Raw genomic sequence first — 27,694 nt, 5'->3', positions numbered from 1 at the left:
AGAATAGGCTGTCTACTTTGACTCAAGCTCCGCAACCCTCACTTGTTGATCTGGTGGCTCAGCCTGGGAGTACTAAGGGTGTTATTTCATTATTCTACAAATAGTCTCCTTGAGGTCGCACATAAAGGTCATCCGCTTCCCTTAAAACAGAGATGTGGGTCCTATAGAGGAGGAGGTATGGCGAGGGGTCATGGAACAGGTTCCTAAGACATCCTTGAGTGCAATTTACAGACTTTCACAATTATACTTCTTGCATAGGGTAGACAGAACCCCATTGTTGCTTTATAACATGGGTTATAGGCCAGACAGGTCATAGATGTAGTGAGCTGAATGCAGACCTGATACATGTGATGAGGAGTTGCACTAGGTTGAATAGGTTTTGGAGGGATATGGTGAACTTCATTAATCAAATTTATAAATGTGTTATGGATTTGGATCTGTATTTTGGGCTATACTGTAAAATTACCTATGACAGAGCCAGCGACTAGCGGTAATGCGCCTTCTGTATCAGGCTGGAAAACTGATCGCATCCCATTGGAAAGATACAGAACCGCCCACACGTTCTGAATTTAAAACAAGAGTTAACACCATGCCAAGACTGGAAAAATATTTATATGGAAATAGGGGTACCCCTGCCAAATTTGAAGACCTATGGTCCCCTTGGTTGGATGCCCCATATCTGGCACCAGCGATTCTGCTAGTTGATAGGTCCCCACAGATTAACACTTTCCCGATGTGAGGAGGGTGGAGACTCGTTAGTTGTTGGCTCTTTGATACTTATCCAGATGTACATCCGGGGCGTTTGCTAATTCTGTTTATCGCTTGTATGGGGGGGGAGGGGGGGAACGACGACACATTTATTTTCTTGCTATTGATTCTTCTTTGGACGACTCCACAAGAGGAAATCTACGAGTGGCGGATTGCTACCATCCATTGTAGGACTTTTGTTTGTGAGCGGGGGATTCGATCAGGGATGGGAAGTTCTCATTGTTAAACAATCTGTAATAATAAAAATGTGATTAAAAAAAATAAAAATAAAATAAATGTTTTAGCGGGACAGGGGGATTTACACAATATTAGCAGGTGGTTTTTAATGTTATGGCTGATCGGTGTATACTTATCTGATTGGCCCTTAATAGCACGAAATGTGTTTAAAAAAAAATAGTTTGGGAGGCTAGTACACTTCTAAATGTTTTTTACTGGAATTCTAAATATTTATATATGTCTTATTATTTTTCTCTAATACCCAAAAAAAAAAAAAAAAAAAAAAAAAAAGGCCCTATTTTAATTCTAGCATCTGAGGGCAATATGGGAAAGAAAAGCAGCAATGACAGATAAAATTATATCCGGGAATTGTTAGTTAAGTTATTACCCTATATATTCTCTAAACAGCTAAATATTTAGCCGTTTAAAGTGTAACTAAACTTTCAAAAAAACTTCTGACATATAGCGGTGTCTCAGAAGTTTTGATTGGTGGGGGTCTGAGCACCGAGAACCTCACCCCAAAATGAAGCGGCAAAAGCGCTCGGATGAGCCGCTTCGTTTCTGATAGGCTTTTCTCAGAAAGCCGAGCAGTTGGTATACAGGCTCAGACTTTTTATTGGGCACGTAAACAAATTGCTCGAACCCCCACCAATGATTTGTCATACATTTTTTTTTAAGTATTTATTTCAGGTTATTAAAAAAAAACACTTTTAAGGCCTAAAAAAGGTAATATCTCAAATTTAAAGGGAACCTGGAATCCACATTACGCTGCACTGACTGAGGGCAGCATAATCTCGTGACAAACACGCTAGTTTCAGCAGTCTGTCACTTGTGTGAACGTGAACCCCTTTTATAAGAACTTACATTCAGAGCCGCCAGAGAGGAATCCAACGTATTCATGAGCTGCCACTAGCTCTGCCCATTCTCCACTGATTGACAGTTACCTCCCTATGCACAGGAATAGGGAAACATCTGCCAATCTGTGGAGTGGGCGGAGCTAACAGGAATAGGCAGAGCTAGTGGCAGCTCAAATACAGTGGACACCTCCCTGGCGGCGCCGCCTGGGCTTTGAGTTTAAGTTCAATGTGCCTGACCCTTCGCTCCTGAAAGAGAAGCAGCTGCCAGAGGTGTTAGGCAGCAGCTTATTCCTTAAGCCCCACTGAAATAAAAAGATGCACGCGTCGGGGTCAATAATTAGGGTGGAGTCGGGAGAACTAGCTATTGTCCGACAGTTGTCGCATGTGTATGGACGGCTTAATAAAGTCTCAAGGAGGAGATGGAGTACAGGCCCTTCCCCAAAGAGTGGTACGGGAGCTGCATACATAGCCTTATCTAAGCCTTCAGCAGTACAATCGAGCTGTCATTACCTATAACGAAAATGTTATGAGACTAACCTAGTCTACACTTTGCTGTGTAGACTGGGGCAGAGCCATCTGACAAGAGAGCTGCAGAAAATGAGAAATGGCATTTATATTTACTCCAGTGGCCAGTGTGAGAACTGGAACACTGAGGATTTTTTTTATATGGATAGTAACAGAAAAAAAAAAAGTTTATAATAAAAGAAAAATATTTAAATAATGTCATTACTGAGGACACATTTACTTTAATGAAACACTCAGAAGGGACACTTTTGTTCTCCAATTTAATCTTTATTTGCCAAATGTTTCCACAAACCTAAAAGTTGGCACGAAACAAGATAAATACTTAAAGGGAATCTGCAGTTTTTAGCCCTCAAAACTGCTAATGGCGCTATATATAAGGGGCAGAGCAGTGTATCAATACCAGCCACTGACACCTGTCACAACTTGGCCCCTTGATGTTCAAGTACTCCAAGTTCTCTTGACTGAATGCTCACCAGCCCCTCCGCTCTGAGGGAGGACTCCAGACGTCTCCTGATTGGACGCTAGAGCAGCGAGGAAAGTCTGGAGCACTTATACATGAACTGGTCGCTTCCGTGGCACTTGTAACCACGGCGCCATTAAATGTTGATTTCTCCGTCATGCCACTTGTATGACCGACACAACCCCCCCCTTCTCTATAGAGCGCTTTCAGCTGTTTTGAGGACTCCCTTTTATAACTATGTAAATTAACAAAATGTCATAAAAAAGTATAACGTAGAACTTTTACATGAATTACCATTGTGAAAAAATCACAACAGAACTTACCGATGATCACCATGTAAAGAAGACGACGCTCTCAGAGCTATCTAAAAAACAGGCAATTTTTTCGCCCCTTTTAGTTTCTTTTTTGATTTTTTGCAAAAAGCAGATTATGGCTATTACTTTGTGACGCTTCATGTGAAAGTCACTCTCTCAAGGCAGCAAGTATCCGGGAAGGAATAGGTCTCTGCTAGCAAAGACTTCTTTGCTATGGCTGAAAGTGTATGAAAATTTTATTGCACATAGTCAAGCAGCTACCCCTCATACACAGAGCAGACTGGTCCGTCCAAGGTTTACCAAGACTATAGAGACTCCACAAGCAGCGCAGCAGTCCTGTGTGAACGGGTGCATTCCACAAATCCTCACAATCTTTGTAAATAAAACCAAAAATTCTTGCCCATTCATTTTGTTTGTCGGAGCATGGACTAAAAATACCCTCAGTTAATAGGAGGACACTGCATAGTTACTTCATACAACACCCACATTTACTCTCTGGCGTGAAAGCAGAGTCACTGTACCCACAATGGTGATTAATCCAACACTCCTAAAAAATAGCGCACAAGTTCAAAGTACTCTGTCATATTCACCAGCTTTACTGAGAGGACCTCAGAATGTCCGAAAGAAAGCCGGAGAAGGTAGTGCATGAAGGAAGAAAAGCCCTGACCCCCGATCAGATGTAGATTGGGTGATACTGCTTTGGAGTCAGTTTTTTCCTGCAGGTTGGACACGACGTGACATTTTTAAGGGCATCTCGGAGGCACTGGCTGCAAAATATGTGACCGCATTTGGTAGAAACAATGAGACGTCCGCTCTGTGTGATCTATGAGAAAGGGAACGAGCAGATGTTAAGTGGAGAACATTAACAAACCAAAAGGATTCAGTGCAGTAGAATCAATAGAAGTTTTCATGTGTCCTATTCGTTTTTTTCCCTAGAAAAAGCGCACTCTCCTCCTTAGACCTTACTCGGACGAGTGTCTATTTTGCGTCCAACGGAGCGTGTTTCAGGTTTTTCAGTTCTGTGTGTCATCAGTGTGCTTACCATATATGTCAGCGTTCCCGGTTTTTTTCTCATTTCTTTAGCAACATGTGCGTGAAACAGACAGCACACAGATGTCGTCCGTGTACGGTCCGTGTTTTTCACGCACCCATCGAGTTCAATGGTCGATGTGGTCTGCAAAAAAACGACTAATATAGGATATGCAGGGAGTTTCACACAATGGACACGCGCTGCACGAAAAATCACACGTGTGTGAATAGCCCCACTGATGATGCACATCAGATATTTCAACGGATAGCACACTGACAGAATTTACATTAGTCTGAATAAGGCCTTAGGCTGTGTCCGTTATCGCAGCATTAATTTGAATGGAGCGGAGCTGCAATACCAGACAACCCATGTACAAGCTTGGAGCTTTTTTCGGGGGAAAAAAACCCCAAAACCCTTTAAGTGGATACAAATGTCACCTGCTATAAAACCTTGCACTGGAATCAGCCAAATTTTAATTGTGCAGTGACTCATAAGCAGCGCAACCCCTGTACATCTACAAAGTGCGTAGTTTACAAGGGCCTATTCTGGTGAAAAGAGAATATGGAGAATAGTTTGTCAGAAAAGAAATAAATACTTGACGTATAAATCATTTTCAAAGTGCCGCGTTCATTAGATAATGGAGACTTCAAATTAGATGCCTACAAAGTGTATAACCAGCGGAAGTACAGAGCCCCTTCACCCAACAATGCTGAGAGGGGAGCCGCCGACTGACAGCACAGTGTCACTTTCTAGGGTACAGTGGGCTCTCGTAATGCCTGCTGGTTTAACCCTTTATGGGCATATTATACGTCCTCCCAGAAGGTACAGATTGTTCTTGCAGAGATCCAGAACCTTCTGAGAGGCAGGACAGACGAGATCTCCCACAGCCAACCAGAACTCTAATCTACACGGATGAGGAAGAACAACTCCAAAATAACGCGGTCTACAGAGGAGTCTCTGGTTTGGCTCGGTTTTACTCTTTAAATGCGTCGGGACATTTACAGGGTAGCCACCGTTTTCTTCCTTCGGGAATAGAACTATTTTGCATATTGGCCAACTTACAGACACCCTAATTTGAAGGCCATATCCACCTTCACAACTATTATTTATTACTGCTCTAATACAATTAAAAAATAATAATAAAAAAAATACAATTTAAAAGACAAAATATTTAAGCCTACAGTACCTGTGTAGATCTATGTGTCTCCATGGTTACAGACTACAAACAAACTCTGTCTAGTCCGATTCTGCAGTCATGGCCCCTGCTTCTTGATAACCTACTATGTACGTAAGCAAGACATCGGAAACAGATGGAACAAAAAACAATAATGACTGAAAGATCAGACGACACAGGATTTGTTTGTAGTCTTATCATGAAGAAACAGCGGCATTGGAGCTGTAGATACAAACTGTAGGAGATTTTTTAATCGACACCACTTACAAATGCATTGCAGCAATTAAAAAAAAAAAATAATAATAATTTTTTTTTTTTTTTTGAAATTTGAAAAAGGTGGTGAAAATGGCGCTTTAAAGATAGTTCTAGCTCTAAAAGCCAAGACTGTGCCAACAAATCTACCTCACAGGGACGGAGGCTTGAAAACATGAAGGCCCAGGTGTAGAAATCAGTCCACCCGCTCATGAGATTTTTTAGATCTACCTATAGTCAGCGGCGTCACCTATGATTTTCTTTCACCACCAGCTCTCCCAATGTGAGGACCCAGGCAAAAAAACACCACACAAAACCCTGAATGTCCCATCATCTTCCTGAACTTGTGTGTCACAGGAAGGAGAACATTAGCAATAACTGCAGGCGCGCCTGAATGTTCGGATTTTACGGGCATTATGTGAATATTAACACTCACCTCTGAGTAGCCGTCCATGCAAATTGGACAACTGACACTGCCAGACGTTCTGTAGAGACAAGTGACAAAGGATTCACTCAATGGATGTAATTATGTATTTCACATAGTATAAAGGTGGTCATGCACCATAGATAGTGGTCGGCCGACAGCTATGCCTACTGAGCCCCCCCATACACATCAACGCCAGGCTCACCTGAACGTGCATGTGTACTCCATGGGGAGAGGGGAATAAGCCGCTGCTAGACATCTTTGTGAGAACAAAGGATTTGGTCATGTTGAAATCCAACAAGCATCGATCGATGTTCATCTAATGTGTGTGGGCACCTTAAGATGGCGGTAGATGTAAAATAGAACATTCCTCCAACTAACCGTGCACTCCGCACCGCTAAGTAAAGACGGCTGTCTTCATCCATGGTCACCGCATCCCACTCCTGTATCCAAGACTTCTCCTTTGCTGCTCCGCTTTGTAAAACTTTCATTAGTTTCATGAAACGATCCACCAGCTCTAGGAGAGCGCTAAAGACGCACGTCACTTTGCTAGTGGACCATACTCATTCCCCTCTTTTGTTGTCCTATAGGAGGTCTCCGCTACCGCCTTACAAGATCTAGCCGTACATGTTGGTCATGATGATCTGAAGTGCCCATCATTGGCCAGGAAAAAGCATACAATGATGCATTCCCTGTTCTAGTGTGCCAGGACACAATATGGGGCTCAGGCCAATAACCTTGCCAACATATTCATATACCCTAATAGGCTGTCATAGTGGGGGGGGGGGGGTCACCTGCTCAGAACCCCCCCTCCGATTCAGAACGGAGAGCAGCTTTATGAGGTTTGGGTTATTGTATAAAATTGCTTTTAGAGTAAATCCACCTTAGTACAGGGTTACAGTTCACATGAAGAATAAATCTACACACGTTGAGCAACTCGAAATACCCTGAATTACAGCCTGTATTGTAGTCCAGAGCCGGCGTATGCAGGCTTCAGAGCTGAAATCTCCAAGCATTCCTTGCCGATTCAATGTCTTGCTTGCATGATTTGCATTTGCACCAGACAGCGTAGTCATTTGGAAAAGGAAAAATGGTCTCCCTGCATTATAGAAGCTCAGATATTTTGTTAGTGCTGTGTCTGGGGACTAGCTTGCTGACTGTTTCCAACGACGACCAGAATTGTGAATACAGCTCTGGACTGCAATATGGGCTGGAACACAAAATCAGTACAAGAGAAGTTATGTAGTATATTTACTAAGTTACTCAACTCAGATGTAAAATGGGGCTCAACGCTTTTTTTAGACAAAATTCAGAATTTCTTTCAGCGACAAAACGTTCAGGCAATATAGTAATAATCGCACCCTGAGACCACAGTCCCCACTACTACCTAAGAGGACAGATGTACCGTCATTGGGCAATTGAGGGGTGTCATGAGAGAAGGATTGAACGATAATGTAGTAACTATAGACAGAGATAACTTACTATACAAATAAGCGCCTGACTGATACGATGTATGTAGATCCTACAGTGTGACATCATTGTGAACAGTAGCACATATTAGATGGGGGGGGGGGGGGTGATTTTGCATTGAGGCAGCGGAGATTCAGGCTATACTTGTGCAGTGGAGCATTGTGTCATAATGTATGGCATCTAGGAAGCTACACCAGCAGATTCTACCTTGAGTTGTTATGCTCTGGAGGAGGTGGGTCCCTGGATCTTCTGTTTGCAGATAGGTCATTGTCTCTTGCATCCTCATCATCACTGCTTAATATACAACTGGCTGTCTGGGTAGTTGTGCGGGTGGCGTTCCTCCTCCTACGAGTTTGGTGTTCTAGAAAATAAAAATCTCATGTTCATTAATGGTATCGTTTTTTTCCTGGGGGGGGGAGCCCGTATAGTCGGTGGAGCACAGTGGCTACATTAATTTAGAATGGAAAACTAATTAAAGAGAACCTTTCGCCTGCCCATACATGTGCAGCTGAGGGCAGCATGTAATAGGCAAAGCTGCACAAACACCGTCTCACTTTAATTTTTTTTTCCTATCTTCCTCCATTATTTACATATCGGTGCCGTTATATTTGGTACCCGATATGTAAATAAGCCCCTGAACTGCCAATGGGCCGTTCCTATCTAACTAAATGCCAAGGGGGTGTGAGCTCTTCGCTCTGACACTGTCCAATCAGCTACGGGCAGTGTATGGGCAGGTGAAAGGTTCTCTTTAAAGGGCTTTTTTTTTCTGTTTTATGAGAATTAAATCCGTTTAAATGAAAAAAGCTAAACTTTCTAATATACTTTGCCTCTCAATTCCTTATTTTCAAGATATTGGTTTGCGGTCAGTGAATGAGGACACAGTTTACATTCAAAAGCTGCAACTCTACATAGCTGGTCCTGCTGTCAGCGGAGAAGTGAAATTGTATCCAGTGGGGGCAATGCTCTGTGAGCTCAATACATCAGCAACAGCTGCACAAGTCTCTCTGGTAATTTGCTACAATGTTGCAGTCAGTAGTCCAGGATGTGTAGCGGGCAGAGCATGGTCTAGACTGGATACAGAATTAGGCATGTACAGGTTTGTAGCCTGTCAATGTAACCAAAAACAGTTCACATTCACAGGCAGCAAACCAATATCTTGAAAATGAGAAATTGATATAAAGTATATTAGAAAGTTGTAGAACTTTTAATTTCTGCAGTGACTTAGGACACATCAGCGTCAGGGTTCCGTCAAAGGAACCCATCAACGAAAACCAAAGCTTTAAAGTGTAGCTCAATGTTCGACAAACTTCTGACATGTCATAGTGACATGTCAGAAGTTTGGATTAGTGGGGGTCCAAGCACTGGGACCCCCCACCAATCGCTAGAACGAAGCAGCTGAAGTGCTCGTGTGAACGCTCAGCTGCTTCGTGTCTGTTCGGCTTTTTCTGGACAGCCGATGTATCGGAGTACGGGCTCATAGACTTTCTATTGAGCCCGTACTCCGATACATCGGCTTTCCGGAAAAAGCCGAACAGAAACAAAGCAGCTAATCACCTCACACGAGCACTTCAGCCGCTTCGTTCAAGCGATTGGTGGGGGGGTCTCCGTGCTCAGACCCCCACCAATACAAGCTTCTGACATGTCAGAAGTGTGTCGAACATTTAGCTACACTTTAAGTTCGCATTACCATTGATTTCAATGGTCAAGTTTACCTTGCTGATCGCGGTGATACCAAATTTGTATATTTTTATTTTACACCTTTATAAAACAAAGACGCTTTTTATAGAAAATATGTTTTTTGTTTTGCTTTTTAAACTAAATCACCTCTTTTGAATACATTTTTATTTCACATTTATGAATTCTTTTTGTCCCACTGGGGGACTTCACTTTGTGATCATCTAATCACTGATATAAATGATTTGGTATTCTAAGTATACCAAATTATTATTGCCAGTCAGTGAAAAACGGACATGGCCTAATAGGTACATAGCCATGGCAGGTCTGGGGGGCCTTTGTTAGGCCCCCGGCCGTTGTGGCAACCCTTCAGAGGCCCGCAACCGCATTTTTATTGGGCTGCCGATGGGTACCAGAGGGAAACCCGTCCCTCTGTAAACCACTTGGATTCTGCGGTCGCTATTGACTGCGGCATCTAAGGGGTTTAAACGGTTGCAATCTAAGTAAACTTTGATCGCTATCGTTAGAGCAGACGCCCGACTGTCATTAGACAGCCAAGCACCAGCCCAATTGGACATTGTAGATTGCAAGTTTTTTCCCCACGGTTTAACTTAATTCTTCAGGTACTAAGCGATACCAACTACGTATATTTAATTTAATGTCTTGGTACTTTTGGACAATAAAACATGTTTTTATGTCGCTACATTCGGAAAGGCAAAACTTATTTTTCCATAGATAAGCTGTCATATCGCACTGCTTTTTGCGGGATGTGTTGTCATTTTTATTGGTACAGTTTTTGGGTACATATCATTTATTGACATTTTTGAAAGTTTTTTTGGGGGGAAAATGGAACACAGCAAATCTTCCACTTTTGTTTTTGCGCTGTGCAGTAGAAATAATTTTTTCCACGGGTTGTTACAGAGGTACCTAATAAGGGGATTTTTTGAATACGGACCATAAAATCCTTTTCTTGTCCAGTCCATTGGAGGACACAGACCGTGGGTATATCCCGTTGCCACTAGGAGGCTTGACATTAAGAATTCAAATAGGTTGACCCTCCTACAAGATATACCCTGCCCACAGACACTGCGCTAACTTAGTCTGTACATAAGCAGCAGGAGAAGCAGAACACAAGGTAATGAGCTAATAAATCAGAATCAGGGAGAAGAAACCCATTCAACGAATTCCACCTATCAAATGTAAGGAACAAATGGGTGGGAGCAGTTTCCCCCATTGGTCTAGAAAAGGATTTGATGGGGAGTATTAAAAAAAAAAATCCTCTTTTCACGTTCACTTCATTTTGTGGGACAAACAGAGGGACGTCTTAAAGCAGTCCACAGGGGCAGGGACAGAAGAAAAAAAAAAAACAACGCAAAAGTAAAATTAGGATGTAGTCATCTACTCCAGACGCCGGCAAAACCCTGCAATCAAGTGAAGCATCCACTGAAGCGACAATATGCATCCTGTAAAACGTGGTAAATGTGAACAGAGAAGGCCTGGTAGCGGTTTTGCACACTTGGAGAGCAGATGCCTGATGGGCCACAGCCTAGAAAGCACCAACCACCCTAGCGATATGGTTGTAAATTGGAAATGGGGGTTCCCTCTTGATTCGGTAGGCCTTGCGAATAGTCAACCAAACCTAGCAAACGATAGTAGAATTAGAGTCGGCCGAAGGCTTCCAAAACAACTAACAGGGAGTCAGATCTGCGGAAGGAGGAAGTGAGGGATAAGTAGACCCGCACGGCACGGACAACATCCAAGTTGTGAAGAAGGCATTCCTTGGGATGCACCGGGGCAGGCAGGACGACAAAACGCGATCCTCGTTAATGTGGAGGGAGGAGACTACCGTGGGCAAAAAGAGGCCATGTCATACCAAGGAACGACGCACCGCTCCTAAACGTAGGGAACGAGCAAACACACCCTCTCCGTGTGCCACCCCCTGACAAGCTGGGCTACTGGTGGGGAGCGGTAAGGAGAGATAAACCTCAAGCTGGTGGGTGACAGAGGAGCTTGCGCTTTGTCTTAATTGGCAGGGGTACAACGGCGCAGTGATGTCGACACTGTGCATTTGCCATTAGAAGGAGTAGCAGAAGGGATAGAGTGGCACCGGTTTCCCAGCTAAAAAGGAAAAATACAAAAATCTCAACTAACAAAAAAAAAAAACAAAAAAAAAAAAAAAAAAAGAGCAAAGACAGCCTGCTGTAAAAGAGGTGGTGTCTGCCCCCTACAGACGCGAAGTTAGGTCTGAATTAGCTCAGTCCCTGTACGAAGAGTATTTACAGTCGAGTGGGCCAACACTTATTATTAGTGTCACACCTCAGTGGCAACAGCATATATCCATGGTCCGTGTCCCCCAAAGAAATGAGCGAGAACATTTTTTAAAGATGAAAGGAGTTTTGTTTTGAGGGAGTATTCGAAAGCATTATTGCCGGTCAGTGCATTACGGACGGGCAATTAGGCCAAGCCTCTAGCAGGACCTAGTAGGCAGATCTGGGTTACTTTGTTAGGCCCCTGGCTGACATGGTAACCCATCAGCCCCCTCCCTCTGTCAGACAAATTTGAATCCACAGTCGCTATTGACTGTTGCATCTAATGGGTTAAAAAGGATTGCCATGTCAGACATTTATGGTTTGCTGCTCGGCTGTTTCTGTTAGGTTACGGAATGTATTTCGGCCGCAAGTCCCGGACCGAACACAGTGCAGGGAGCCGGGCTCCTAGTATCATAGTTATGTACGACGCTAGGAGTCCCTGCCTCGCTGCAGGACAACTGTCCCGTACTGTAATCATGTTTTCAGTACGGGACAGTAGTTCCACGGAGAGGCAGGGACTCCTAGCGTCGTACATAACTATGATGCTAGGAGCCCGGCTCCCTGTACTGTGTTCGGTCCGGGACTTGCGGCCGAAATACGTTCCGTCCATTACGGACGTAACATGCTCGTGTGAATCCAGACTTAATCTCATAAAACAAAAAAAGTTGTGCGCATGTATGGTGGCCTATCCACTTATTCCCCTCCTAGAATCGGTAGAAGAGGCGGGACAGGGGGTCACATGATCCATGTTCTCGATATAGGTGCGGATCCTAGATCTGAGACCCGCACCTGTCAGACATATGGCATATCGTGTGGATATGACAAAAAAGATCTAAGTTGGGAATAACGCATTAACCCTTGGGATCGGAACTAGCACCCACTCGTGACAGATATATCCACTGCTCGCCGTAAAGAAACATACCAATGTATTCCACTATCTCCCTTTAAGGTCACATCTTATAACATGCAATCTGCATTAATGGAATTGTACAAGTTGGGAAAAACATGGCTGCTTTCTTGAAAGACCAGTGCCACATCTGCCCACAGGTTGTTTACGGTACTGCAGCTCAGCCCTATTCGCTTCTATTGAGTTGAGCTGCAATACCAGACACCCCATGGACAGGTGTGGTGCTGTTTCTGGAGGAAATCAGCCATGTTCATTCTAATCCTATACAACCCCTTTTGAGGGTTATTCTCAACTCCACAGAATATGCCATAAATGTGTGATCGATGCGAATCCCAGCAGCTACCTCCAGAATAGGGGTCCCCTTTTATGATATTAATCTATTATGTTAAGAGAAACAAGAAACCAACTCACCTTCAACAATCTGGTAAGATGTTCACGAAATAAATTGGAGGGAAAAAAAAAAAAAAAAAAAAAAAAGAAGGAAAAGAAAATGGTTATATTGAAAAAAATACAAAAAAAATAAAAAAAAATAAATAAAAAAAGACTACTTTTTATATGATCTTATTAAACCGTTATTTTCACCACAATTAAAAGAAATCTCCACACAAAAAAACTGATATTTGACCGCCACTACCAACAGACGAGTATAGCTGCCAGAGAAGACACCACTGCTGACCGTTGTAGTTGGGAGCCCTCGGGAGGTACAACTTGAGGTGTTATCTATTCAGTTTTTGGAGGAAGTTTTCCTTATCATATTAGAAAAAGGTGTTTGGAACTGTAAGGCCTGAACTCCACAGCGATATTACACTGCTTGATCGCAATAGATTGCACTGCGAGAGTGGCCAGCGACGCCGCTATTGCTACCCTATGATGGCGCATGAAAACATACGTGTACAAGCTCTTCCATGCGCCCCCATAGGTTAACCCCGGCATTGATAACCTGTAATAACGTAGAGCGATCTACTGCAAACCGAACAATGCGTTAATCGCCAGATAGCCCAAGCCTTATAGAATATTTGTGAGTAAGGGAGCACTTACAACCACCGAGTCATTGTGCGTTAAGTCGACAACCACTGGCTCTAGCGATTCACACGTCAGATCAACAACTTCCTCTCCTGTCCAAAAATATAAATATGACCTTGTGTAAAGATCCCGGGTTGTGGCATAGTCTTTAAAACATTAAATTATTAGGATTTCTCAGGTCATTTGACAAAGACTGGTTGTTAGGGACGGGTACACTGCATAGTAACAGCAGCCTTTTACATGGAGCATTGTCAGCAAGCGCCTCACCTAGCAACCAGTCTGTCTCCAATCACTCAGGTCAAAAGTGGAAGGCTGAAGTTTTACGAATACTACATTTGGAGAACCTCTTTAAATCTGGGGCCACAATATAGAAGTTACACTTTCCAGCAGGTTTAACAGCTTTACTGGGGGTTTGTTAAAAAAGACCTTTACACAATTATATTAATATTATGGTGACAACGAATGACATGCCGCATCCCCCAATGATGTCCTTCAAGCGCCAATGTAAGAAATGCAAGATGCACGTACCGCTTTCTTCAACTTCAATAGGTTCAATCACTGCCGCCATTGCGCTGGTCGTACTTGCACCTCTCCTCCTTCTCTGAGATGACCGGGACTTTCCCGCCTCTGTTCCCTTACGTTTTCTCTGACCCTAAAACGAGAAAAAAAAAAGAAAAAAAAGAAAAATGAAAGCAGCAAGACATTTCCACTAGATAGTCCACACGATCACAGGGCCCAGTCAACTCATGTTCCCATTTACCCCAATCATCAAGACCATTGTAGTGGGTAGGGAAAACATATTTTTTTTTTTGGTTTGAACTGGTTCACCTGACCTCCACGACAACCCCTATCCATATGTCCAAGGTATATGGGTGTCGTAGAGGGAGGTCCCGAGTGTAAAGCCCCTAAGAACGCCTCTTGTTCAGACTCTTCGATTTATTACATGGTCCGCATGCAATACTACATTTCCCCCCCCCATGAGTCGACCACTTTAACAGTCCTGATATTTAAGGGTACATTGTTCACACAAGGTCCCAGGGAAAGCAGCACCAACTAGAAGGACTGGGGGTATCTCCATAATGCTGCGGCAATAGAACAGTGCCTCCATCTGAAGAGGGAAGCAGTTTTTAGTAAGGGAGACAAGGGCTTCGTCGTTACCACTCAGTGTTTTTTTTTTTTTATTATATTTGTTTTTTTCCCCCACATAATATTCTGACACCAACTTCTAATACTTACAGAGTTCATGGTGTGCCGTGGATAGCAAGTTACACACAAAAAAGTGATAGAGACACCATAGAGAGTGCAGAAAGAATAGGACAGCTCCTTAGAGTGCAGGGCTTCTCAGAGAGTCTGAGTGACAAGTATAGTTAAAAATCCAAGTTCTTACAAAAGGTCGATCTTCAACACCTAAAAAGAAACAAAGGACGGGGGTTACTTTAAAAAACACAAAATGCAGCCATCACCCATCTAAACGCAAAATAACCGGCTCCCAGACACATCTAAACTACCAGATATTTTTTTAACAAGGTAGACCGTGCGGCGTGTTTGCCATACAGGCAAGATGATCGGCCGAAATGCGGATGATAAATAGTCAGTCAGATGGTTCTTACGGACGATGTCACCAGCAACATGCCTGACGAAACGGGCAGTTTAAGCACATAACGAAAAGAGAAGTATTATTGAAATGCGCTTGCGCAAAGTGGTTAATGATCGCCCATAATAGACGGATCATGCCACACACATTTATTTTGTCCAACATGACAGATCACATTTTCATTTCGGATTTTCAGATCGCCAATCTGGAACGGGTCATTAGGTCAAATTTCAAAACGATGGTCGGCCGAAATGGTCAACATCTGGGTGGGAGGGCTGGCACGTGTGTTTTGGGAGTCTTGGCATCGGTGAGAATGATGGGAATAGATCAATGACATTCAACCAAAATCGTTAGAGAAAATATAAAGCTCATAAAAAGGTTGGAGGAAGCACTATGAAATGATGCAATATGTTGTATGGGGTACTTCAGAGTGGGATCCTAGCCATGGTACATGAGAAGAGTGTGGGGCTAGGGCCTCCTATGAAAGATTAAGAAATGAGGTAAGGGAAAACAAAACAAGGAGGGGGGTGGTCAAAAGATAGGCAAAGTCAGTGGACTCCTTAAAATCGTTGGCCCTTCACAGACATTGGTGGCAGATCCTAGTGAAACCCCCCCCCCCCCCAAAAAAAAACCTATACCGTGCAGTATATGTATTATTTAACATGGTAGCTTGTGTGACGGATGCCACTCTATGGCATCCATCACAGGTATGCGTTAAACGTATACCTCTGGGAGCTCTCACAGGGCTGTAGTCCCTGGGCAGAGCATCAGGAAGCGCTTGGCCAGGGGATTCTAGCCCTGGGGAAACACCTGACGTCATGGTCTATATATATATATATGGACAGTGACGTCAGGAGCTTCCCCAGGGCCGGAATCCCCAGGCTAAGCATTAAGTATACTGACGTACCAGCCTGAAGAGTGTCCTTTCGGTCTCCGTTTAGACACGTTTAACATGTACGTCCGGAGCTTTCCCTACGTAGACGCTAAACGTAGGGCATAAACTTAATGTAAATGGGGCCTAAGTTAGGTTCAGTAGAACCGTGGGAGTTTGACATGGCAGCCGTAATACGGACGCTAAAATAAGGCTGCATTATGGCCGCTTGAAACTGGCCTAAGGGTCTATTTACAGGAGTCGTTTCCGTTGAGATTTTTTTGCCACAATTTTTGCAATTTTATGTAAATAGGGGATTTTTTTTAATTTTAAAATGTAAATACACCTTAAGGGATGCAAAACGTCCTTCCTGCTGTATTCCAGTATAGAACAGATTGACATCAGGTGCTTCATTATTCTTTGCACATCCAGAACCACTCTGGTGGATTGCTACAAACTTCTGAAACCAATTCCCTCTTGATCTCCATCCCCCGCCCTTATGTGTTATATTTCCATCATCCACTAAAATGGTAAATGGTTTTTTTCGCAACTATCGGCTATCATGTGCGTAGTGACAAAGTCATTACATGTCCGTAATACGCCACTGTGTGCGCCGCCTTATGGCGAGGGTCTGTATTCCACTAGAAGCACAATAGTATCTCCATAATATGAAACCTGAAATGCAACATAAAAAACACTCCAAATCCCTCCGTAAGAAATCAGAGGCATAAGGAGGGTACAGTAGGGCCAATCAAAGTCTATAGGTGCCCTAACAAGCCCCTGTTTACAACTATGCTGTATCAGCCGTTAATAACAGAAGCCACAATGCAAATTTAGATCCGTCATATAACGGATACCGCCAGCCCCCATCGACTTATAATTGGTTCCATTGTAGAGTCCGTCGTTTCATGGGAAGAAAGTAGTCGTTCTGTACTGTCTTGACGTTACACATTGGAGAATACTTAGACACCGAGAACTATGCTGTATATCAGACATGAACTTTCAATAAAACTCAAGCAGATTGTCGCTTTGGCTGGGACATGAGAAAACGAAGCACAGGCTATAAATCCGAGAACTAACCTTTTCAAGAGACCAGAAAATCAGACGTACTCACACGGACCTGCTAAAATAAGCCAGAAACATGGAATTATTCAGTCACCTCGTCGGTATGAAGGATCAGTCTACATCTATCACCTCCGCATCATACACACTACAAACCTCTGAGGAATATGTGCCATATAGCTATAGCATACAGCAGGAGACCTCATACACCTCTATCCATCCCAATAAAAGTGTACCGGTCACCACAAGCACTATAAGGCGCTGTTCACACTTCGCTTTATAATTACGTTCCTGGCGAATACCATCGATAAGATTTAGAAATTCTCTAGTGACTGGTATAGAGCCAACGGACTGGCGCGGGGCAAATGTGGTGCCTATTCTCAACAAGGGCTCTCGTTCTTTCCCGGGTAAATCTAGACAAGTAAGCCTAATATCTATCGGAGGAAGACTGTTTGAGGTGCTCTTAAGACAGAAAAAAGTAAATCCGTGCTGGCTGTCACTTATAATACTAAGGACAGAAGTTGTCAAACCAACCTGATCTGTTTTTATGAAGAGGTGAGCAGAAGTCTAGACAGAGGGGCCGCTGTGGATAGTGTTTATATGAGAGGTGAGCAGAAGCCTAGACAGAGGGGCCGCTGTGGATTTAGTGTTTTTGGACTTTGCAAAGGCATTTGACACTGTCCCCCATAGACGCCTAATGGGTAAATTAAGGACTATAGGTTTAGAAAGTATCGTTTGTAATTGGATTGAGAATTGGCTCAAGGACCGTATCCAGAGAGTTGGGGTCAATGATTCCTACTCTGAATGGTCCCCGGTAATAAGTGGTGTACCCCAGGGTTCAGCGCTGGGACCACTATTATTCAACTTATTTATTAATGATATAGAGGATGGGATTAATAGCACTATTTCTAGTTTTGCAGATGACACCAAGCTATGTAGCATTGTTCAGTCTATGGAAGATGTTCGTGAATTGCAAGCGGATTTAAACAAACTGGGTGTTTGGGCGTCCACTTGGCAAATGAGGTTTAATGTAGATAAATGTAAAGTTATGCATCTGGGTACCAACAACCTGCATGCATCATATGTCCTAGGGGGAGCTACACTGGGGGAGTCACTTGTTGAGAAGGATCTGGGTGTACTTGTAGATCATAAACTAAATAACAGATTGCAATGTCAATCAGCTGCTTCAACGGCCAGCAGGATATTGTCGTGTATTAAAAGAGGCATGAACTCGCGGGACAGGGATGTAATATTACCACTTTACAAAGCATTAGTGAGGCCTCATCTAGAATATGCAGTTCAGTTCTGGGCTCCAGTTCATAGAAAGGAGGAGAATCTACGTTATGAGGAAAGATTAAAATAATTAAACCTATTTAGCCTTGAAAAGAGACGACTAATGGGGGGACATGATTAACTTATATAAATATATGAATGGTCCGTACAAAAAAAAATTATGGTGAAAACCTGTTCCATGTAAAACCCCTCAAAAGACAAGTGGGCACTCCCACCGTCAGGAGAAAAAAAAAAAAGGTTCAATTGGCAGGGGGCGACAAGCCTTCTTTACTGTGAATCTATGGAATAGCCGACCGCAGGAGCCGTCACAGCAGGGACAGTAGAAGGCTGCAAAAAAGGCTTAGATAACGTCAATGCCTAGGTAAGTGTATAGAATCCTTATATGAATGTCGATCCAGTGTGATCGCCACTTGGGATCAGGATGGAAAGGTTTCCCTTTTAGGGCAGATTTGCTTGTGCCTTATAGGTTTATCGCTGCCTTAATTTAGATCACTAGAGGGAAAAAGTTATAACTTGTACCCCTGCCCCTTTACCTTCACTTATCTCCTGGTCTAACTTTATGAACATGGATCTTTATTCCGTGCACTGTACGTTTTTTTCCCTTTTAACAATGGGAGCATATTGGCGATGTACGCCTGTACAGTGGCAAACGTCACAGCCTTGCGTTGTATTGAGGGAACATATACCTCCGACAGAAGGCAATCTTCACACTTTTTGCCTAGTGTCTGAGGTATCGGTTCCTCTAATACAACGCAAGGCTGTGACGCTTGCCACTGTACAGGCGTACATCGCCAATATGCTCCCATTATAAAAGAAAACAAAATGTATTGCATTGAATACGCAAGGCTGTGACACTGTAGTCATCCCCTGAAGAATGAAATCACAGTAAAATTATTTTAATTTGCCATTAACAGGATTAGACAGGGGCTGGACTATGTAATATCAGACGGTCATTAAAATCATGTAAAACTTAAAAAGGGTTTTTCCCACTAAGAAACATTCATCACCGATCTACAGTTCCAGCTCACTGCATGCCGCTCCAAAATCTATGGGGTGACGGAGATAGCCGCTCCATTCAAAGTCCTCCGATGGTGCGGTGAGGAGGAAAGCGCCTCCGGCCCCATGTTCTAGTGATCGGTGGGGCCCCCAGTGATCAGACACTTATCACATCCCATGGATAGGTGATAATCGTCCATTCTGGGAATGCCTGTTAAACCTCTAGGAAAAAAAAGCTCAGAATAAAACGCTAGCATACAACCTGCTCTTATCCGGTTTTAAAATCAGGACTCTCCAGACTTCTGCCTCTGGTCTTGCAAGATTACAGATAATCTTGTGGTTCTGTGCCAGAGTCAGGTGCTGGACTATCAAATTAAAGGGATTTTAAAAAGGATGCCAGATTTTAAAAAAAATGACCCCCCTTTCACACAGCCATAGTATGGGTGCAACACCCACCATTCTACTAACCACACGTAGATCAAACGGCAATGACTAGGGCATGCTGCGTGATACTTTGCTGTTCCGACTCTACACAGGAATTGTATATAGATAAACCTTAAAATAGGACGGCGTGAGGACACATCTCAGCAATGCATTACATAGATGGCCCACTGACTGGACACGGGAGCTCTGCGCAGCCGCACTCCCGGTCATCACATTTGGTGGGGACCTTTCATACGAAAAGGCGTTATCCAACCAGACAACTCCTTTAATTGTATCACTATGTATTACTCACTACGTCCAAACCAACTTCTATCATAGAAATCTAGAGGTCGACTGAGCGCTGCACCGCTGGGGAGTTCTCTCACCTGTGAGGATGATGGGATCCAACCAGTTACCAAGACACGCATGAAAACGATAAGTACTTTTCTATGCATATAGCATCGAATCAGCTTCTGTTTAGGGTGGTGGCCCCCAGTTGTTTGAAAACTACAACTCCCAGCATGCACTGGTAGGCTGCAGAATCATTCCCACGGTGTTACTCCCTTACTGATGCATCATGTCAACTCTCTCTGTAGAGCTCTAGCCCAGTCATGTATAACGCACAATGCAAGCGCCAGGTCCCTGCTACACCCTACACTCAGCAGTACAACAAAGCCCTGAGGAGGTCACGGTACAACAGGGGTTAATACTACTACTCACTACTCCGCCGGCCGACATTCAATTCCCAACTAGGGAAACCACTGTATGATGATCTCCCTCGGGGGCCCCGTTCTCCTGGCTTCCCACCGCACTTTATGTCATTTGCCGCTATCTGACCATAGACTCTAGTAGCCAGGAGACCATCCAGAGAAATCATGAGAATATAACCCCGTAGCCGGCTTCCCGAGAACATGTATATATTAGATTATAAACCTATCACAAAAAGGGGAGCAGTCGCCAATAGTAACCAGATTCTACTTTAGTAACCTGCACAGGAAAACGGACAGCTGGTGGTCGGTTGCTATGGGAAACACATACTCAGCATGCAGGCTGCGGTCCCTGGCAGGTGGCACAGATAAGACACTCATTGTAGATGTGCTGCATTGTTTGCTCATGTGTGTGCCAGTGTGTGGGTGACAGGAAGGACCCAACAGAGGGGCAGAGGAACATGATATAACTCCACCAGCAGCACCGTCGCTGCTGGCACCATGTGCTCACCTGTCCAACCTACAAATACCATGGTGCAATGGAGCAGGTTTTCAGTGGACGTCGTCACAGCCACATTACATCTTAGGCCCCATTCACATCACGTTTTTTCCCTGTGTACATGCTAAACTTGACTATAGAACTCCATTAGCGGAGGCTGAAAGGGTGTACTTTTAGCCTCTGTTGGGCAGGTATACATTTTTTTTTTTTTAGTATGGAATTGCGCAGTATATGGTCGCCGGGCCAGGAAAACAAGCAGGGGACGGGAGCCAGCGCAGCGCTCCCTCCACCTGCTGTACACCCCGGCCCTGCCACACAGTGTACAGCGATGCCATTCGTCAGAATGGCATCAACTCCTCCTCCTCACATGCACTCTGCGCTGTGAGGAGGAGGAGATAGAGTGCAAGCGCCGGGAAACCCGGCCATCACTCGGAACACATTCCGGTGATGGCCGTGTAATACCCGGCCCCATAGACTTCTATGGGAGCCGGGCGAAGATAGAGCATGTCCTATTTTTTGACGGCCGGATTTCCCGGCCGTCAAAAAATCGGTCATGTGAATAGCCCCATTAGGGGTCTATTATTCCTAATGCAGCCGGGTGCCGGACGATTTATGAACGGCCGGCACCCGGCCGGGAAACCCTGCCGTGTGAATGAGGCCTAACCGTACGTGGGCTTCTTGTAAAAGAAAAAAAAAAAAAAACAACGGTCCCCATGCGGTTTTAACTTTTTTGTTTGGGTTTTTACAAACGTGGTGATATATATTTTATTTTTATATTATTTACAATTATACAAAATAAAAACGTTGATGGCGAAAAACAGTATTGAAAAAAAACCCATAACTGCTTAAATACACAGTAATGCTGCCCAGGACTCTGTGGTGGTCTCTCTATCACCCGCTGCAGCAGCCGCCATTGAACGATGACCTGAGAAACTGCAGCCTAGTCAATACTCTGGACCATGGGGGGGGGGGGGGATTTAATAATAACGTTTTTTTATTTTTACAGGTTTAAAAAGGTCTTGTTGAACAATGTCTGGATCCCGAGCCTCACAATAATAATACTAATAAAGCAATAGGCCCAGTTCACACAGGGTTTTTTGGCACTGATTTAGACACGGAAACCTGATATATGGACAGAGACATCAAGCGGAGCGCTCCAAGAGCGGAATCCGCCGGCCACACGGGGATTCCGCTCATACAGGGAGCTACAGTGGCGCTAGTTGATAGCAGAGAGGGAGATACTCCCTGCTCTGCTATAGTGGCGTCGCTACCGCTGTAGCAGCCGCAGCTAGCGGCGCCACCGCCCTCATGCCCCGCTAGCAGCCGCTATGGCTGCTACAGCGGTTGCGACGGAACTGAGTGAAGAAGCGCCCGGGTGGAGAGGCGACTGCTGAGTCGCCGGGCTCGGGCGCTTCTGCAACAAGCAGGGGAAGGGAGCAAGCGCAGTGCCCCCTTCCACCTGCTGGAGTGATGCTTTTTGGGGGGGGGGCGGTGGGGAGAAGAGTGAGAAAAGCAGGTTTTTTGAACTTTTAGTTTTATACATGTAAATAAAAAAGTTTTTGTTTTTTTAATAAGTGTTCAACTTATTTTTATTATTCCCCCATATGGGACTTGAACCAGCGATCAATGGATCGCTTGCACGATACACTGCAATACTAATTTATTGCAATATATTGTGATTTTTACAGGCTCCTCTGGTAGGACTTAAAAGGGGTTATCTGGGGACTAAAAACTCCATTGCAATAATATATTTATGTGAAACGAACTTACTAATATACTTTTAAGAGGCTCTGTCACCAGATTATAAGTGCCCTCTCTCCTACATAATGTGATCGGCGCTGTAATGTAGATAACAGTGGATTTTATTTTGAAAAACTGTCATTTTTTTACCAAGTTATGAACAATTTTCGATTTATGCTAATGAGTTGCTTAATGCCCAACTGGGCGTGTTTTTACTTTAGACCAAGTGGGCGTTGTACAGAGGAGTGTATGACGCTGACCAATCAGTGTCATACACTTCTCTCCATCTGTACTTACACAACACATCGCGAGATCACGCTGTGCTGTGAGTAAGTCCCACAGAAACTTTACCTGAGGCCGGATTTACACAAGCGTGTGCGTTTTGCACGCGCAAAAGGTACTTAACAGCTCCGTGTGTCAGCCACGTATGATGCGCAGCTGCGTGATTTTCGCGCAGCCGCCATCATTATGACACTCTGTATGTTTGTAAACAGAAAAAAACGTGTTGCTTTTCTGTTTTCATTCATACTTTTTACTGCTGTTGCGTGAATCACGCGCGGCACACGGAAGTGCTTCTTTGTGCTGCGCGTGATTTTCACGCACCCATTGACTTTAATGGGTGCGTGATGCACGAACATCGCACAAATATAGGACCGGTCGTGAGCTTTACGCAGCGGACTCACGATGCGTGAAAATCACGGACTGTCTGAACGGCCCCATAGACTAACATAGGTCCGTGCGAGGCGCGTGAGAATCACGCACGTTGCACGGACGTATATCACATTAGTCTGAATAAGCCCTAAGTGTCGGGAGTGTGAATAGACATGGCGTCCTGGCTGGAGGTGATGTCTATTCACTCTTAAGACACTTCAGTAAAGTTACTGTGGGAGTACGTGACAGCATATCATGATCTTGCAAGATCATGCTGTGCTGCAAGTACAGATGGACATGAATGGAGAGAAGTGTATGACGCTGATTGGTCTCCGATTGATCAGCGTCATACACTTCTCTCCACAACTCCCACTTGGTCAAAAGTTAAAAAACGCCCAGTTGGGCATTAACCCCTTCCCGACATTTGACGTATCCATACGCCAAAGTCGGGTAGGGGAAGTATGGAGCGGGCTCACGCAGTGAGCTCGTTCCATACGATGCCGGTGTCGGCTGTATGTTACAGCCGACACTTCAGAGTAACTAGCGGCATCGCGCTCGATCCCGCTAGTTTAACTAGTTAAATGGCGCGGTCAATACCGTCCGCAGCATTTAAATCCTCAGAAAGAGGGCGACCCCCTATAACAGCTCATCGCGCCCCCCGCAACGCAATCGCGGGGGGGGGGGGGGGGAGGGCGATGGTTGCTATGGCTGCCTGGGGGCTTAATGAACGCGCCCAGGTCCGCCATCTTTGTACACCTATTAAGCCCTGCCTCTGGGCTTAATATATGACTGTCAGAATCACGATATACTGCAATACATTAGTATCTAACAATCGCTGGTTATTAGGGACTAATAAAAAAAGTAAAAATGAGTTAAATAAAGTATTTTTTTGTGTAAAAAAAAAATTAAAAGTTCAAAAAACCCCCCTTTTCCCCCTAGAGCATATTAAATAAATAAATAAACATAATTGGTATCGCCGCGTCCATAAAAGTCTGAACTATTACAATATATCATTATTTAACCCGCACGGTGAACGCCGTAAAAAAAAATAAAGTTGTAAACGCCAGAATGTCTATTTTTTGGTCACCTAATCTCCCACAAAAAATGAAATAAAAAGCGATCAAACCATCGCATTTACACAAAAATGGTATTATTAAAAACTACAGCTTATCCCGCAAAACATAAGCCCTCATATTACTTAATCGACGGAAAAATAAAAAAAGTTATGGGTCTCGGAATTTGGCGACACAAAATAAATTTTCTTTTTTACACTTAGGTTTTTACCTGTAAAAGTAGTAAAATATAGAAAAAACGATATATATTTGGTATCGCCGTAATCGTATTGACCCGCAGAATAAAGTTAACATGTTGTTTTAATTGAACAGTGAACTCCGTAAAAACCGTGGGTGAAAAACCATGGAGGAATCGCTGTTTTTTTCATTTCCTACCCCACAAATAATTGTTTTCCCGTTTCCTAGTACATTATACGGCAAAATAAATGGTGCTACGAAAAACTACAACGCGTCCCGCAAAAATCAAGCCCTCATAGTACTATATCGACGGAAAAATAAAGACGCTATGGCTTCTGGAATGTGGAGAGGCGAAAACAAAAATCTGAAAAAGGGCTGCGGCGGGAAGGGGTTAAGAAAATAATTAGCATAAATCTAAAATGGTTCATAACTTGCTCAAAAATGATCGTTTTTCAAAATAAAAACCACTGTTATCTACATTCCAGCGCCGATCAGATTATGTAGGAGATATGGCACTTATAATCTGGTGACAGAGACTCTTTAAATTTAAAATTCTGTACTAAATGGTGCAGTTCAAACCCGGTGAATTGTTCATGGAAGTGCTGGCGCTTTTCTAATAATGATGACGCTCCGACACGGCTCCACGTGACTGAGCTCTTGCTTTATTTGCTGTTCGTCAACATGACCTCAAGGGGCTGTCACATTGCCTATTGCTTGAGTCCTGAGCAGAGCATCAGCTAGCGCTTTGCTCGGGACTCCAGCCCTGCTCCCGACGTCCATATTTGGTCAATCCAGGGGTTTCCCCATCACTGAAGCTCTGCTTGGGAACGCCAGCGATAGGAAGAGTCACTGACCATATATGGACAGTGACATCGGGAGCAGTGCTGGTGTCCCGAGGCAAAGCAATAGCTGATGCTCTGCTCAGGACTCAAGCAATATACACTGTGACAGCCCCTTGGTGTGAATAAAAACTACAGCTCGTCCCGCAAAAACTAAGCCCTCACACCGGTCAAACGATGGAAAAATATAAGTTATGGCTCTCAGAATGTGGTGAAACTGAACAATTTTTTTTTAACCAATAGTTTTTTCTTTGTAAAAGAAGTAAATTATGACATTTTTTCCTATTTTCTGTTGTCCAAAACCTGGACGCGTCTTCTAGTCCGAAAAATACGGTAGCAACTATTTTGTGTGGTATAACGGCCTGTCTTACAAGCAGATACACTTACATTTAGAAAGATACTAATATTGCAATTTCACTAAATTTGTGTTTTTCACAAATACTGAATGTATCGAGCAAATTTTGCCAGTAACATAAAGTACAATGTGTCACAAGAAAACAGTCTCAGAATCGCTTGGGTAGGTTTAAGGGTATGTTCACACGAGGGCGTCCGTAACGGCTGAAATTACGGGGATGTTTCCGCCTGAAAACATCCCCGTAATTTCAGCCGTAACGGCATGTGCAGGCGCTTGAACGCCGCGTCAATTACGGACGTAATTGGCGCTGCTATTCATTGGAGTCAATGAATAACGGCTCCAATTACGGCCAAAGAAGTGACAGGTCACTTCTTTGACGCGGGCGTCTATTTACGCGCCGTCATTTGACAGCGGCGCGTAAATATACGCCTCGTGTGAACAGACAAACGTCAGCCCATTGCTTTCAATGGGCAGAGGTTTGTCAACGCTATTGAGGCGCTATTTTCGGACGTAATTCGGGGCAAAAACACCCGAATTACGTCCGTAATTAGTGCGTGTGAACATACCCTCAGCATTCCGAAGTGATTACCACATAAATTGAAACATGTCAGATTTGAAAAATGAGGCGGTCAGGATGGTCAAAAGTAGCCAAGGAGGGAAGGGGTTAAAGAAGCACTCCACGTTTCTTTTTATCCCCCTCCGTTTCTATATTGTTGTTTCGGTGGGGTACGATCTGCAAAATCTGCAACAAAACCTCGGGTGCTGTGGATTTGTTACAGTCTCCTCCGCCCGCCTGATACTGTATATTGTGCCGCGTCTTTTCAAGTCCAGAAGAAAAATCTGCAGCATTTCCGTCCCGTGCGATTTCCCCCTGTACCGTGCAGCGAGACGTGACCGCCCACATCCACTTATATAGGAATACGACGATGGAGTCGCACGGTAATACACGAATGGCAGGACCCTCTTCCGTCAGTCAAGCTGCCGTTTTGAACGGACCGATGTTACCCAATTTCCATAGTCTTCTATGGAGAGTGACCGTTATGTAAACCGATGCAATTAGATTTGAAAACACCCAGGCCCCCCCGCCCCCTATTTTGGAGGGTTGATGACAAAACTAAGTTCCATCTGAAGCCCCCACTACCTCCTGTCACTGTTAGATTTGGAAAAGCTGGGTGACAGCCGGTATATAAGCTATGGCCGCTCTTACAGGGGCTGTCACTCAGCTTTCTCAGACTCCTGATTTGCAAATAGGCCTAGAGACGGAGATACAGGGGCAGCAGGGGGATGTATCGTGACACAACCACCGTTCAGAAACCTCGGAAAGCTGAGTGACAACCCTTTCAAGAGCCGTAGTTGGGATGTCACCCAGATTCTAGAAAACAGAGGCCTCAATACAGCGGTATAAACAACGCCCTGTATGTATGCATATATCGTATACTAGAGCCACCATGCTGGGTGCCGGGTGTAGGAGCAACGAGGCCTACCTCTTATTATATAACCAACTGTGGCCCAGCGATATCAGTGTGTCCCTCCATGCAAGATCACATGTCTGGCACCCCCTCAGTTCTCACCACACTGTCTGCCCGCGGGTGCCGCTCCCGGCCACGATCCAGTCCAGACGTTAAGACCTTCCCGGCGACATTTGGTGTCAACTGTCCAGTTTTCAAATCGATACGGTTTCCGGTTCCGTGAACTGCATGCTGGGGATTGTAGTCACACTACATAAAGGTTTTAGTGCGCATGTGCGGGTTTCCTTGGCACGCATGCGTACTGCTATGCTGACGAAGCCATCGTCAGGAGCAGGCATGTGTACTACCTTCGGTTTGACTGCAGGGGGCAGCAGAGCTACAGTAATGGTTGAGTAGTCAGAAATTACTAAAAAAAACTTTATAATATAATAATCCAGAAAATGTTCATTCAGATATTTAATGTATGCGAGAGAGAGAGGGATGGTTGTGATATGTGCAAGTTTTACATAAGCTCCTTTTAGAGCAGTGAACTCCAACCTGTG

At 44.1% G+C, this 27,694-nt stretch overlaps 1 protein-coding gene across 6 annotated transcripts; it reads right to left on the bottom strand.

Moving 5' to 3' along the window:
• Nucleotides 1-3,716: 3,716 nt before the first annotated feature.
• RNF4 (ring finger protein 4) lies at nucleotides 3,717-27,366 on the bottom strand. 6 transcript variants are annotated; one of them, XM_075857177.1, is made up of 9 exons: nucleotides 27,168-27,366; nucleotides 16,949-16,991; nucleotides 14,640-14,810; nucleotides 13,932-14,055; nucleotides 13,419-13,495; nucleotides 12,792-12,801; nucleotides 7,698-7,851; nucleotides 6,033-6,081; nucleotides 3,717-3,963 (listed from the first exon to the last, which is right to left on the bottom strand). In XM_075857177.1, the coding sequence occupies exons 3-9, from the start codon at nucleotides 14,646-14,648 to the stop codon at nucleotides 3,814-3,816; spliced, it is 573 nt and encodes a 190-aa protein (XP_075713292.1). In that variant the 5' UTR covers nucleotides 14,649-14,810; nucleotides 16,949-16,991; nucleotides 27,168-27,366; the 3' UTR covers nucleotides 3,717-3,813. The 6 variants fall into 6 exon arrangements, with proteins under 6 accessions (XP_075713292.1, XP_075713247.1, XP_075713266.1 ...); XM_075857132.1 differs by lacking the exons at nucleotides 12,792-12,801; nucleotides 13,419-13,495 and having other exon boundaries at nucleotides 27,168-27,363; XM_075857151.1 differs by lacking the exons at nucleotides 12,792-12,801; nucleotides 13,419-13,495 and having other exon boundaries at nucleotides 27,255-27,359.
• Between the last annotated feature and the right edge of the window lie 328 nt (nucleotides 27,367-27,694).

Source organism: Rhinoderma darwinii, chromosome 1, assembly GCF_050947455.1.
Source record: "Rhinoderma darwinii isolate aRhiDar2 chromosome 1, aRhiDar2.hap1, whole genome shotgun sequence".
Lineage (NCBI taxonomy): Eukaryota > Metazoa > Chordata > Amphibia > Anura > Rhinodermatidae > Rhinoderma > Rhinoderma darwinii.
The sequence above is the reverse complement of the archived record's forward strand: the minus strand, read 5'-3'. Positions and strand labels throughout refer to the sequence as shown.

Coding starts and splice junctions, on each gene's coding strand:
- RNF4 (XM_075857177.1), bottom strand. Junction 13,496..13,931: donor TATTGAAGTTGAAGAAAGCG/GTACGTGCATCT, acceptor ATTTTTGGACAG/GAGAGGAAGTTGTTGATCTG. Junction 3,964..6,032: donor GCATGGACGGCTACTCAGAG/GTGAGTGTTAAT, acceptor CCTTTCTCATAG/ATCACACAGAGCGGACGTCT.